Source organism: Ruditapes philippinarum, unplaced genomic scaffold, assembly GCF_026571515.1.
Source record: "Ruditapes philippinarum isolate M1 unplaced genomic scaffold, ASM2657151v2 ctg3047_1_1_1_1, whole genome shotgun sequence".
Classification (NCBI taxonomy): Eukaryota; Metazoa; Mollusca; class Bivalvia; order Venerida; family Veneridae; genus Ruditapes; species Ruditapes philippinarum.
In genome coordinates this window covers 125,844-141,928 of record NW_026860700.1, presented here as the reverse complement: position 1 = coordinate 141,928, position 16,085 = coordinate 125,844, and the positions used below count along the sequence as shown (strand labels likewise).

The 16,085-nt window shown below is 32.1% G+C and overlaps 1 protein-coding gene across 1 annotated transcript in view; it reads left to right on the top strand.

The window, feature by feature from the left end:
* LOC132713103 (receptor-type tyrosine-protein phosphatase mu-like) overlaps positions 1–16,085 on the top strand; it is a 138,191-nt gene that overhangs the window by 27,840 nt on the left and 94,266 nt on the right. Inside the window, exon 3 of the mRNA XM_060695572.1 lies at positions 11,726–11,926. Coding sequence (XP_060551555.1) covers positions 11,726–11,926 — 201 coding nt within the window. The remainder of the gene's footprint in view (positions 1–11,725; positions 11,927–16,085) is intronic.

Sequence of the window (16,085 nt, the reverse complement as noted above, 5' to 3'; positions counted from 1 at the left end):
GCATACAGACAATAAAATATAAGTCATTTGTATTTTTATTTCTCTTGGATATGTCTCATTAAAAAAAATTGGTTAAAATCATCAGCAATTAATAGTGTATTTCTTAGATTTTTTTATTTACAAGGTAAAGATGTAGAGGCCAGAGCACATCGTTTTTATTTTAATTTAAATGTCACTTAAGCACTACAGTGTTTAGTTGTCCTTTTCAACTTCACACTAAATTCCATTTTCAACTTGTTTGCTTCTTACAATTGTATAGCATTTCTAAAACTATTGCATTACAATCCGCTGGTTGTACTTCCTAATCGCCTGTCCAAAAATCAGAACAGGTAAAGCAGAATCTATTTTTAGAATATCGAAGGTTAACTCATATCATGACCTAGTAAAATATGTAAACAAACCACAAGAATCGGAAGTAGAACTGATATTATAACTTCCTTACCATGTTTTCAAGACTACATGGCGGTAAAGTGTCTTACATGCATTTTCAAAAAAAGATATTTATACTAGCCATTGAACTGTATCTAATATATTAATAACTGCTGAATATTCGGCTAAACCCGCGGTATGAGTCACGAAAATAGTTCTTCTTTTATATATGCGCGAGTTATCCTAGAGTCACGAAAAACTTTTGATTTGTTAATAATAATGTTTTGTATAATGTAGAAATATTTATTTCCTACTACTAATGTATTGGAACTCAGAGGTTACACTTTATTGTAGTATAATTTGCTGTCCTACTTTTTCGACAGCGGTAAATCGTTTCAGCAGTAATTTGCATATTGCGCAATAATACTACGGGACTACAACGTTTTTATCAATAATATACGTTCATATTTTAACTTGGATAACTTAATTTGAAATTGAAAAGGCTAAATATGGAAGTCATTAAGATATCCAGACAAAGTATGGGAGTTTTGAAGGATCAAATTCATGTACTATTTCTTGGGCTGTTAATTGGTTTAGGACACATTGCGCGAGTGTAGCCAACGAAATCCCATGTGTAGATGACTTAGCTCTGAACGCGCCTGAGGGCGCGTCCGTCGCAAAAAATAAGAAGATATAAACCATAAAATGCATAGTTCATTATTTTCATAGGCTCTACATAGCACTGCATTATGTGCAGACAAAAAAACGAGCTTCTCCCACAACCATAATCACACAAATTGAGAATCCTACATAATCGCCTTCTATACAAGGGAATCTGTATTTAATATGCAAAATTCTCCGCTTCTGAACATACAAAATAAATCAACGGATCTTTCGCCTCTAATCGAGAAATGATCACGTCGTCAGGGCGCCTCAAAGATGCGCTAGTAAACGCATACCGGGAGTCAGTTAGTTTAAAATAAATAAGAATATCTGTAATTATGTGAAATACGTGAGACAGTAAAGCCATAGCATGAGAGCGTGATTCCTGCTTTAAATCCGAGTCTCACGCTTAGTGCAGGGTATTTAGCTGCGAATAGAATAACTGATGGCTGTTAATAAATAAATTTTTATACGTGTAGAAAATTTTGAATTAAATGTCTGCTAGATTTTATAATATAATTAAGACTACCAGTGAATCATGACTTACGTACAAATCATTGCTACTTCCAGTTAATCATATATTTTTGAAACGTAAATTTGATTCATTTCCTACCAGAGACAGACATAGATGTTATCTATGTCTCTGTTCCTACTAACTGATATATACAATTCAAAATTGTTACATATGATAACATGGAAGTTTATGTTGTACCGAGATACACATAACATGATGACATTGCGACTGTACCAGCCTTTTCATTCTTTTTTTCTGACATTCTTTGCAAAATTTATGTTTTTATAATTTCGACTTAGGTGGCCTTTTACTTATATCTTTCAATATTCTGAATTGTCTTTCAGTCCTCAAGGTATTTATATCCATTCGTTGCAGTTTTTCAGAGATTGATACCAACTTTTGCAGACAGTTATACCCTGATTTATGGTACATGTATATACTTTAAGATATTCATTGAAATGCAGGCATCTGACAGGACTTTAAAAAAAAACATTTTTACGGAACATCTCTAAATACTATTGTTGTTGATGGTTTTCACACATTTTTATTCCTGTCAGTATGATATTTATCGAAAAAGTCGTAAAAATTTCCTTGAGAAAAATATTTGACGTCACCAAAATCATTACGTTTTACTCACCCTTTATTTTATATTCAAATAGAAATAGCAAAATATCTTACGCGTTGACCCCATATTTTTATTGCATAAATATTTTCTTTTATGACTTCACTACATGTTAAAAAAATTATAGCAAAATTCACCGTGTTGATTTTTTATTATTTCAAAATCTTTATTGCGATATCGCGCGATATTTGCATCAAATATGGACGTCAGAACGCGAGGGAAAATAACGTAAAATCGCAGCGTATTAAGCAAATGTTCAAGAAAGACATCATTACAAAGACATACATTTACTGAACATTATAAAATTAAAATGAAGGAAATCGGATGAAAATTGATAAGAACAGACCGGTTTATTGATAAAAAAGACGCAATTTCGCCGCCACCGATAGAGGGCGCTTTGACGTCATAGTAACGCTGTTTATTTATAAAATAATGCTGCAGAAGTAAAGCTTACATATCTACATGTCTGGATACCAAAAATCATCAAGATCTGAAGTATTGTCATATTTCGGTCGGAAAGTAGCGAGCTACCTTAAGAATAAACAATATTTTAATTTATATATTGAAAGATTAACCATAATTTACTGACTTTTCCCAGTTAAGTTTCGACTTATAATCGTCGGTCAATATGACAATTGAATTGTTAAAATAGTAGTTAACATAAAAACTCAGTATTAAAATAGCACATAAAACACCAAAAAGAAAGAAAACAATATTCATAAAATCTGTATTTTTTATTAAAATAGATATGACAATTATTGTATAATAAACAATTATGCTCAACATGATCAACATGGTAATATAATCAGTGTCATAGTGTTACTAAGTGTGAACAGATACCTTAAGAGGGGGTCTTCGCTAATAGCGATAACATAAAAAAGGGACAATTACACAAGTGGGGTGTTGATCATGCGTTACACATATGGATTATAAATGATTCTATCATGTATATCCGTTGCTATTAATAGCCATGATCATAAAGAAATATTCTTATCTCTAGCATGCCAATCAAAGTTAATAATGAACAATGTCTTTCGTCCGTTCATTCATAAGTGATATGCAATTCTGGTAAAAACCAATTAACCATTGAAAAGTTTATAAAAATATCTGGTCATCATATATCTACTAGTTCATCTTCACCTGCTGCATTTCTTGCTTGGACGCCCTTTGATGCTTTGCATCAATGCTTTTCTTGTATAATCTCTTTTATATGATGTTTTTATAGAGACTATACGCCGCTTATCATGGAATGGCACAAACCTGTTACATTACAGGTTCCATGATAACCTTCGTATGAACACATCTGCGGATGTTGATAAATTCAAATATTATCATTAATGTTAAAATATTAAATGTGGACGGTAGTTTGCACCTGACTGTATCGGTCATGAAAAGGCTCAATCATATATGGTAAACAAGATCAACAAAGAAAGGCGGCGTTCAATGAACGCAACCCCCAAACGGCACAGCAACAAGAACCAGTGGCCAGGAGTAAAGGAGGACCCCCCTCCCCCCAAAAAAGAAAAAAAAAACATACAAAAAAACAATCAAAAAAACAAGGACAGGTCACAAGGCAGAGCACGGACATAATAATCACTAAATAATACAACCGAGCCTGCATCATTTTCACTTTTGCCATTTTGGACTTTCTTTCGAGATTCTTATTTTCCAAATTCTAATGCTAGGATAATTTGTTTCCAAGCCAAATAATCAATGTATGTGCATAAATTGTATGTGGATTTCGGAATAAATAAGACCAAATAAATAGTTCACATTTGTTCGAATAAAATTGTTTAACATTAACTAATCAAAATATTTGGAGCATTGGAAATAAATTCAAATCGTTTTGTGATCATTATTTAGATATAGAAAGTTTGAGTCATACAGAGTAGAAAATATGATAAACAAGATCAACAAGGAAAGGCGGCTTTCAATGAACGCAACCCCCATATGACCCAGCCACAAGAACCAGTGGCAAGGAGCCCAGGCGGACCCCAAACAAAACAGGACAGGGCAAAGACAGAGCACGGACAGGTTAATCATTAAATGATAAATAATTTGTAACTGATTAGGAATTCAAAGAAAAGAATAATAGGCCTACAAAGGGGAAGGGGACAGGGGACTGGGGGAAGGGGGGGGGGGTGTTAATCAAAGAAATAAAAACTAGAGGCAATGGGGAAGATACTTACCGTAGACGAGAAAACAACAATGGACACAAGCAAAAATGTCATCAAAACAGTATGAAACAACATAGACATACATCTGAGGAACACAGAGGGGCGCCGCCTTGGAACGGTAAGCAGCTTAATAATGACTGCTGGGGAGTTTAAACCGGTTTATGGTGCACCAAACCTCGCTCTAAGCCCCACAATGTTCCTATAAACGAGACAGTGTAAATAAAATGAATCCCCGCCAAGTGAAATTCTAACAGTTGTCATGGTTACAAAAGGTTAAATAAGTAAAACACTAAAATGATCATGTAGAAACATATAAAAGTAAACCCAATGACCATAACAAAAGTACACAATGTCCTAAAGGAAGTCAGAGCAACAAGGAAATCACCTACAAGGGCCCGACGAAGCAATGCAGAAGACGAACATTAAGACAATTCAGTCCAAATTGGCTTTACGAACTATCCATCATAGAGTCTCCCACTTGGTCCGTCAGATGTAATCAAAAGAGGAAAGCGTAGTGCCCAACTGTAAAAGGATTGAACACTTAACATGCAGTATGTCTTAAAATAGTAGGGTTTAGAAGTTTGCCGTACAAAATCGAAATAGAAATTTAAAACTTATTGTTTTGATTTTGTGTTCAAAGCGGCGTGGGGATTAAATTTAAGCATCTGTTTAAATAGACCTGAACGACTTCTTAATGTCTTAATGTACACTGAAGCAAATATACTTCCTTATTTAATTTAGAAAGGGATTAATGAGAACGATCATTCATATTCATTTTGAACAATCTAAAGACTGTAAGTTGCATTTTGGAACAAATTGAGATAATGTTGAACTAAAACAATATATAATGAACATTTTTCGACGGTTTCTACACATTTAATAGTTAAATAATATGACTAATAATTTGCAAGCCCAAACTTGAATACAATTTTGTTAACAAACATTGCTTGATCTTATCGGAATTACAAACAATAATTACGTTTTTATTCGAGTAAAGATCATAGAAAAAGCTGATTTCTTAAAAGTAAATAACCATATTTGCAACACTAATCAGTCTGATATAACATTGAAATAAAGATTTAGCTAATACATTTTTACTTGTCGAATTAAGAAAGTATACCATTTTTTTCAAATGTAAAAAATTAAGATATTCAGTGCCTGACTTAATTTGAAACTGCTAATACTCTTGATAAACGTTTGTTTACATTTCAGACCTTGGCGAATGTTATACCGCATTTCCAAATTTTTCATAAAAAATACAAGCAAATCTTGACCATTTTACTTTTTATAGGCAGGAAAAATCGTACTTCCACAAGTGTATAAATAAACGACTCTATGACATCTCGGCCCCTTGGCACCTCGACCTATAAGACATCTCGACCCGTGAAATAAATAATAGGCCCTTAAGACACTTATTCCCCTTAAATTGCAGTATATGTATTTCGCCACCTTATGCTATAATTCACATAAGGACATTTCTTCCGGGAATAAAATGTGCATGTTCAAAGAAAATGTGATGTTTTTATAAGTTTGACTATTATAAATAATCTAACAGATACACTGAATTAAAATTGATATCATATTAATCAATCCGTTATTTGTTATTCATAATTATGTTTCAGTATTTTATATAAGAAACAGAAACATACGCATTACATTTAAGCAGAAAATGTTTTATGCATATGAATTATCATTCATTACAGTACATGTAATAACAACATACATAGTATAATGCTCTATAGCTAATGTAAATATTCAAAATCATTATCATTAATACCACATAGTTCTGTACAGTATTTATTCATTGACAATAAACAGGATCTTTTTTTTTTCGTCCCGATATTAACGTCAGTGTATCGAATCAATAAATTTTGTTTTTGTTCGTTTTATCTTTCGTCTAGTAGAACGTTAATTTTAAATATGACATCACTGTCAGATTGAAGATTGTGACATGCGTGTGTTGTAAATATTCGTGATGCAGAAGGCATTTTGTCAAGTTTGCAACCAATTTTATCGCTTCAACAAAGTGTGCAACCACTTCATTTTTTTACCTGCGTAGGAATTATAATTTGTTATAGAACATGTTAAATTGGCACCAGGACGCTTCCGTTGCTTCAAGTCCCGCCCGTTGAAAAAGGGTACCCATGTCACAGCATAAAATCAGTACTGCTAGTACGATTTAATGAAATTTTCGTGTCGTTATGGTTCACCTTTATTTAAACAACTGCGCAGATCTAAACAGTCATTCGTCTTTATGTGTACGTAGCATTTTTTTCGGTTATTCTAAAAGTATGCAGTGCACAGCTGACCATTCCTTCGCAGGCCATTTTACGCGTGCGTAAAACCTCGCTGTTAAAAGGTGACAAAGCCGTCAAATAACATTTGTGGTACCGGCAAAGTAAAGGAACGTATCGTTTTATAACACGTTTGACTGTCCACATGAAAGTACTTTAAAATTTCAAAATCAATCAGGTTTATTACCAGTTCATTGAGTTTTTCAACTTATAGATGTGCATTATCCATAAGTTTTTTTCAAGCAATGACAGTGCGGGACGTCAGGGGTAGAAAATTATTTAATGAACTTTGTTTGCACTTCCTTACATGTATGGCGGCGTCCCTTATTACTTGGTCCTCGAGTCTGTCTCTTCAATTTAATTCACGTAAATGATATTGCTGATTCTTTCAGCAATAAATTTTATGATGTTTTATTCTATTATTATTATTATCCTTTTCTTAGATAAAGAATAAAGTCGTACTTTTATATTCTTCATTTTCTAGATAAAATAACAGTAAGCTTTTTAGAGGAAGGCCCTATTTAGTTTCGTTATGTCAATAGAAACTAAGTGGAATTATTTTGATGTTTGTAAGGACTGGTAACCAGTAGACACGCTTTTATGTGCTCCTATTGAAATAAAAAAAATTGCAACTTTTCATTCGAGTTGGAAGAAATAATTTATATTGGTGTAAACTGAATTATTTGGACTTTTACAAGGTTCAATTTAAGTATAATTTTATAACTGGACTTAAGTAAATTCTGTGAGTAAACTTTGCTAATATTTTGCTAAATTGAATCATCCTCGTTCGTTATATGCTCGTTGCGTCCGATTTGACCACTGGTTGCCTTTTGTGTAAAACATTTTTGCATAACAGCGGCGTTGAAAGCTTATAAAGTACGGAAACAAGTGGGGACCAACAACATAACTCGTCATTCTTATACTTGGTTGAATGTGCGCAGGAATAAGTATGGGTGTTGATTTAATTACATATAGAGAACTATTGGTTTATATCAACCTGGCTGCAAGCAAGTATTGAAAAAGTAGCGATATAGGCCATACACTACTTCATCACTACTACTTGATATACACTACAGAATATTTGCAGCCTTAACTGTTGATGCTATCGGTATTTAATAGTTATATTTACACCATGAAAATTGTTCACTGCTCGAGGATCAAATTATTGTAAGCCCACAGAAAATTTCAAATCTTATTTATTGGCTAGTTGATTTTGGCACATACTCCAGTTCATTCACATTTTGACCACTATTCCTAGGTAAACAGAGAAAACTTTTATTGATTGCTGGTGACATTGAAAAAAGACACCCTGGCCATTTTTTCTAATGACAGCGAGACGAGAATATTGGAAGTCATTAGTGCACTTTATCATCGTTTAATGAGAGAGCTGCAAGAAGTTATTATCCATAGAATCTGATGTAGCTTTAACAAATAGTAAATGTATCGAAAGTAAGAAAAAATAAACATCTTAACTGAAACGGTATCACAGTGCGTATGAAAAAGAAGTGTCGAATTTAAAAGGTGGGGTCGATTTTTTTCAAAGAAAGACCAGAGAAAATCTACAATTAGATATTGAATACTTTTGTGATAAAATTGATCAGAAAGTGAAAGAGTTTAAAGAAACTGGTAATGGCATTGATTATCTTGAACACGAATCAAAGAAGAGCAATTTAAGAATTTTTGGCTTAAGCGAAACCAACAGTGAATCTATTGGTAGTCTGAAATCAAAAGTTATTAAAGAAATGCTTAATGTTGCAAGTCCTGGTGAATCTTGGATACCTGATGATCTGAAATTTGTTTCAAGGAAATGTAATAAAGCGGATGGAGTTTGTCGCATGGTGTTAGTCACTTTCAGGTTTGATGATGATAAGTTTAAAAGGAAAAGATATGCTACGGAATAATGCGATCAGAATTAGCGATGATTTGACGAGAAGGTAAAGGCAAAAACTGACTAAACATAAAAGTAAGGGGAAAATGGGCTACTTATATAAAGGTCAACTGAAATTGTTTGCAAATAGTGGCATAAATATAAAATCGAGTCAATCTGAAAATGAAAATGGTGATCGTATAAGTAGAGTAGGGAAAGGAGGAACGAAACTAAAAATCTGGAAACAAAGTGATCCATCGGAAGTATTAATTACAACAAAATTGAAATTGAATTAAAGACTCGGTTTGGTTGACTCTGTACATGAGGGATAATGAATACGTGCAATATCCCTAACGCCCCCCTGGCACCGGCTTTAGCTGTACTCAGTTCTCAATACCCAATAGTGCTGTCATCAATAATCCCGAAGGACAAGAAAAATATAACACTAAAGTGAATTACGGGGCAACTTTTTACAGCTGCCACACAGCACTTGACACCGGCTGTTGTGTAGTATAAAAATCTGGAAACAAAGTGATCCATCGGAAGCATAAATCACAACAAAACTAAAAGAGAATTGCAGACTAGGTTTGATTGAGTCTGTACATGAGGGATAATGAATGCGTGCAACATTCCTCACGCCCCCTAGCACCGACTTGAGTGAAACTCAATTCTCAACACCCAATAGTGGTGGCATCAATGATCCCGAAGGACCAGAAAAATATAACAACACGTGGACTGATAAGAGAGTTTAAATGAGGTTTCTTATATATATAGGAACATGGCCCAGGCTCAAACAACGAGATATCTTTTAACTGTTTATGTTTGAATGTAGAAGGGTTTTGTAATAAGACATTTGATACAGAACTTAAAGCTATCTTATACAAATATGATACGAGTATAGTTGTATTTTTAGAAACTTGGCTATCTGACCAATCACTTGTTGAATCCTTTTAACCAGAATATGATTAAATATAAAACATGCATTTACGGGGAGAGCAATGGCTGGTATTGTTGTTTTTATTAAGATATCATTCAGCAAGAATGTGACACGAGTCTTTCATTATTATGATTTTGGAGTGTTTGTAAAATTAGATTTATTAAATGTTTGTAAATGTGAAAAGAATATAATTATTGGTTTTATATACTTACCTCAGATATATTCCTCATTTTAAAGTGGGGGAAGGCGGAAAGGTATTCATATGTTAGAAGACACTATTGATAATTTAATGCAAGATGCAAATTCAAAATTATTATCTTATTATCTGTGGAGATTTAAATGCAAGAACAGCTGAAAGAAGCGACTGTTTGTATACATGTAAATATTCTGTTCATATAGATTTCTATGCTGATAGTTTTGAAGAAAACGTTTAACATTTGTCATACAAAAGTAAATACATTTGGTATTGATTTATTAAAATTATGTAATACATATATGTTACGAAAAGCAAACGGAAGGTTATGTAAAGATCAAAACAAAGGACATTTTACATTTGTAAGTCACCAAAGTTGCAGTTTTATTGATTATTTGTTATGTTCTTTTTGAAGTTTAGAATTCATAACTGATTTTAATATTGAACACAGACCTGTGTCATCGCATTTTCTATTAAGTTTTTAAAATAAAATGTCAAAATAACGATAGGGGTATAATTAATAAAGTTTATAATAAACATACCTTAAGAAACCGGTATGTTTTTACAGACACCAAAATAACTTTTTTTTTTGAAAAAAATGCAGAGATTTTATCGCCAGATTTTATTAACCAATATAGTGTAGAAATAGTAGATACCTCGAATCCATTGTCTAAAATAATATCTTAATTTGATGATGTACTTTACTTCAGTGGCAAATGCTGTTTAAAAAGGTCAAACATTAACCATAACACACAGCCAAAATAGTTTGATAAAGAATGCAAATCTTTAATGTATTTGAAAAATAGCAGACCTCGTATGTTTAGGTGAAATAGATCGGATGGAAATTTGAAGAATTATTTATCAGCCAAAAACATTTAAACAGACTTGTGATTTTAAACAAAATATTTTTACAATAAACAATTAAACGAGCTTATAGATTCGTCAAATAGTTCAAAATCAAAGCATAAACTTAAAGGTATGTGTAATAAGAAAGCACATTGTTCTAACTCAATAACTGTGAACGAATGGAAAATCATTTTGAATCATTGTTCAATTTTATGAACTATGAAAACTTTGAGAACATTGACTCAATTTTACCAGAGCATATAGATAATGATATAGAGATTTCAATTTTTAAATCAGAGATTACAGACGAAGAAATTTCAAGGGCTATAAAAGAACTTAAAAAAGGAACTTCAGGGGATGAAGATGATATTATTCCAGAATTTTTTATTAATGGTATTGATTTAGTGATTCAATAATTATTATGATATTTAATAGCTTATACAATAATGGTGATTTTCCGGAATCATGGAGTAAGGCAATTATTTTCACTATACGTGAATAAGGAAATATAAATTCCATTGATAATAACAGATGTATTTCTCTTTTAAATATATTTAGTAAGATTTATACTAGTATTTTGACACGGAGATTAACTTTTTATATTAATATCTTTAATAAAATTAGTAAATCCCAAGCTGGATTCCGAGAAGGTTACTCGACGATTTGTTTTGATAATGTTTATGTACTTCAAGCAGTTATTGCCAAACGGTAATCAAAGTTAGGTGGTAAACTTTATGTAGCATTTATTGATTTCATAAAGTGTTTCGATTTGATAAATACACATAAATTTCCCATTAATTATACTGCGTTTTCTTACTTAATGTAGCGAGGAAGTAGCAAAATTTTTTTCATTATTTTTTTTTCAAATTAAAACGAAATCAATAACATACAGAAGTGCTAGTCGTTTGTGTACCCGGGACGGGCAATACATGTATGTTAGAGTGCACACATTTTACATGCATGTATAACCGATATGATTAGATTGTAAATATGCATATAGCTTTGCAAGAAAATTACATACACGAACTTAAAAACAACTAATATTATAAGCCGTCTTAATTTATAAGACAAATTGAATGCAGATTATTGGGCTTATGACGACAGTAGCAATTAAGTGCTACACATATGTTTGTATAAAGTACCGATGACGGTTACGAGGATGATAATTGACATTTTCAATCATCCTTTCCTTTTAAACTCAAGTATAAGATACTTTATTATCCATGATCTCATTTGCTTTCAGAAAATATTGCACTCAACGAAAAATCACGTCATGACAGTAATATAGACATACCAAAGTATTCTGATTTGGCTAATGATGGCGACTTATCCACGTGCAGCTATACGTCTGACAAAAATACTGCTGCCCCATGGTGGAATCTTTGGTTACCGAAGTACACACTTTTTAAGAAACTTGAGTTTGTCACTTTAGACAGCCATCTTAGTAAGTAAGCATGTTATCTTTATTCTTGTTTTTTTTTTGCTTATCCTTTTCATAGTATTAAAATAGTGACAATCCTATTCACTATTTTTAATATTATATTGATTTTTAACTTGGGTAAACCGCATTGTGACGATAGCTATAATATGCAGAGAAATATAAAAGAACATACATTGTTTATTTAACTTAAAATCAGATTTAATATAGTGCTTGATTTTCTAGGAATTTGTTATTAAAAGAAAGCATTATTTTATATTGATGTCTGGATTTCAACAGAAGTTCTTTTTCTAATGAAACATGCATGCTCTGTGGAGATGATAGATCCTGAGCCAATTATTCTCATAATTTATAAATAAATAAATGAAAACTCAGGCTAGTATTGTCGGACTTGAACATTGATCTTAACAATAATTCATATATAAAATAAAAACGCCTTACCATATTTGATATATCACAGTTGGACCAAATCATTCATTACAGAAATTATATATCCGGACAGACATGTTTATACATGTTTTTTGAAAGCTGCTGTTGGCTGATAAGTTGTTTGTGGACTAGGCTTATTGCTACAAATGTAAATGACTGCCTGTATTTATTTTATCTTACATCCGCCTACGCTCTCTTCATAGCTCAGTGAATACATCTCAGTAAGAAGTAAACAATAGTGTACACCGAATCAAAGGACAGAGATATCTGCCATATAGAGAGTGTTCAGTTTGGTTAACTTAATACCCGAATCTTTCGATTACAATATTTTTATGTAACAAAATTAAATTGGCAGCTTTGGTTGGCTTTGCAGTGTGGGAAAAAGACACCAAAGCTATATTGTCGATAATGATAACTGACTGTAGTATCAATGAGTGTCACCGAAATAATTGTTGGTTACGCCTGTGCAGTAATTAAACATTCATTCCTGTGTCCCAATAGCGGTATATTTTGTCAAGTAAACAAATACATATATAGTATATTGTTTTAGACTAAGCAAACATAAAACTGCACCTTCAATCAACATACATGTAGAGTATTAAATAAAAGTCAATTTAAAGGAATGCTCATTCCTTTCTAGTAACATGTAAGAAATGTGCTGAGCAAATAAGTTAATGCAAATCAGAGGTTATGAGGCCTCAATATTACAGATAAGACGTCAAAATATGTAAGTCACAATAAGTCCTTGTTTATTTGAGCCTTGACCCCTAGCTGTTGAGTTTCCTGTCGTAGGCAATTTTGTCAACATAATTACTTAGACTTTATACTCCGTGTTATGCAGACGATATGTAACCTGGACATAATGTGATTCCTCTTAAGTTAAATAGTTGGATTGTATCTATGATTGATTGATAGTAATCATGTTAAGTAAAAAAGTTTGGAATAACTTAATAATTTCTGTATTGTCTTCTACATGTATTTATATGCTACGTTTCATCAACCTAGTTTTATTCATTTGATTTAATAAAGCACACCACTTAAATTAAGAAAAAGACATTTCTATAACTATAACATCAATATTTATTCTCCAAAGGAATATACATCAATCAAATTGACGTTCCATAAGTTCCATAAGTCCTCTGCTTTTATTGACTAGCACCTATTCATTAACATCATCTATTGGTTAGGATGACAATCAAGCCATTCGAAATCTTGAAAACGTACCAAATATATAACAAGGATCGTCTTTTACCAAAATCTCCCATAATAGTAAGTTCTTAAACGGCACGTATAGAGAAGCATGAATGATTGCAAATAAAGAAATCCAAGTTGCCGTCCAAAATTACTGCCAAAAATATGGAAATTATAACTTACACCGAGTAAACCAACGATGGGCATGTTTTTTTCTGTTTCCAATAGATATTACTACGAAGATTAAAATACACACGGAGAAAACGCGTCCTTATAAAAATAAGAGATGTATCCCTAGGACATTGATGCCCCCCATTCCACTGTTTTGTAAATTTCATGTCTCTAGGTCAAATATGTTTTGGGCTTCACGTGGTACAAGTTGAAAACTATTTTAAAGTCAAGCGCAAAAACTTTAAAAATAGTGAATGAACCCATAAGCAAACCGCATTGCGCAAAAGTACACATGCAAACCAACATTCTTGCAAACTTTCTGGTCTACAGGACAAACATTTTTTCATCTATGCAGGAACAAGTGTAAAATTGCAAACTTATACTAAGTCAAGGGCAATATCTCTAACAAAACTGAAAAAAGTCCACATGCTTAACCCCAGGTGCAAAGCTTCATAGTGTATTTATTGTATTCCTGTTAAATTGGTTGATTCAAACTCAAGCACTCAATGTACACATATACCACATAATGGAACGATTTTTACCAAGTCAAGAGCAATTACTCTTCAAATACTAAATAAACCCACAATCAAAAACCCAGGTGCACAACAGTTACTACTTATGCTAGCTGACATTTCTGTTAAGATAATGACTTTAGGTCAAATACTTTTTGAGCAACAACCCAAGTTGATAATTGCAAATATAGTACTAATTCAAGGGCAATAATTCTAGAAGTACTGGATTTATCTACAAGCGAAGCCCTAGGTTCACAACTACACATGCTGACCAACATTCCTATTCAGTTTCGTGATACTAGGTTAAATTCTATGTGAGCTAAGTAGATAGATAGATATGTTATTTTGGTTTTGGAGTGATATATGTGGATATATTACCTGCTAAGATTTTATATCGTGAGATTTTATCTTGGCAGGTAATATATCCACATATATCACTCCAAAACCAAAATAATAACTTTATTACCCTTCCCCTGCCGAGTTTAAAAAATAATTGCTGTTTCACATGAAACGTCCAAATAAGATTCCCTTTAGGGTACCCCTTCATCACAACATGACGTCACATAAATACATGACGTATTTTTCCCGTACCTAACGAATGTAAACAAGAGAAAAGGAGTAGTCTATTGAACGCACTTTTTTGTAATTGATATCAAGCTTTCATAAGGTCATATTTGTTTTCAATACGGATGAGAATATGTATCATTACTCTGCTTTGGTAAATATTTATCATTTGACAGTTAAAAAGTGCTTGTAAATAGAAATTTACACCGCGTAAAATCGAACCGTACGCGCATCTCCTCAGCGCATGTTGTTTACAACGTGGGGTACCCAACGGGGAAAGTTAGTGTGTATATTACACGTCTGGCTCGGTAATATAAATTTCTTTCAGGTGATCAATATCCAATCAAAAAGGCGAAAAAAATCTGGAAGGGTAATAAATAAATATATATATATATATTTCGGCATAAAGGTAAACATGTAATATGATAAACAAACACAATATAGATTAAAACAATTACAAATGAATGAATGAATAAATAAATAAATTAATGAATAAACACTATTTTATGTAAACCATGACATGTCCGAAAACCAAGGAAAACACAAAAAAGAACGATATCTTATTTCCATTGTTGTCCTTAGCATTTGGTGGCATGACAAAGAGAGGTATTGCATAAAAGAAAAAAAAAACTTATAATAAGAAAAATCACATTAATGAAGGATATTATTTAGAATTATCATAATTTAAAATGTAAAGTAATGTAATTCATTAAAAAGTCAGTATCACATTAAGAAATAATCATGTGCATATTAAGAAAATATTACGTTTAAACATTATCACAGTTTATAGGATATTTGCGATTTATAATCACAGGGACCATCATGTATTAATAGTTTATAAAATATGAACATACAGTTATGAGTATGTAAGGAAAGAACATGTCATAGATAACACTATTCAAAAAAAAGAGAAAGTTTTTAAAGTCTTAATAAAAAATTTAAAACAAATTTCAAAAAAAGAAACAGTAAACCTGAGCAATAAAAAATGAAAACATATAAAAATTTCTTTCAAGAAATTTTAAGAAAAACACTTACATGCTACTTAAAAAAAGGTATTTTGATGGCTACCTTTAAACGATGAAATTTGTTAATTTCAGTCAAGTAAGTTGAAAGATTGTTCCAGAGTTCAGCACCAATACAACTAAAAGACTTTGACCAAAAACCTTTAACCTTAGGAAACCAATACCCCCCTTTTTTACTCAGTGCAATAAGAATGCATAGATTCCTGGAAAACAAAACAATCACTTAAGTACTCTGGGGCCATTTGGTTTTTAACTTTAAATAGAACCCCGCGAGAC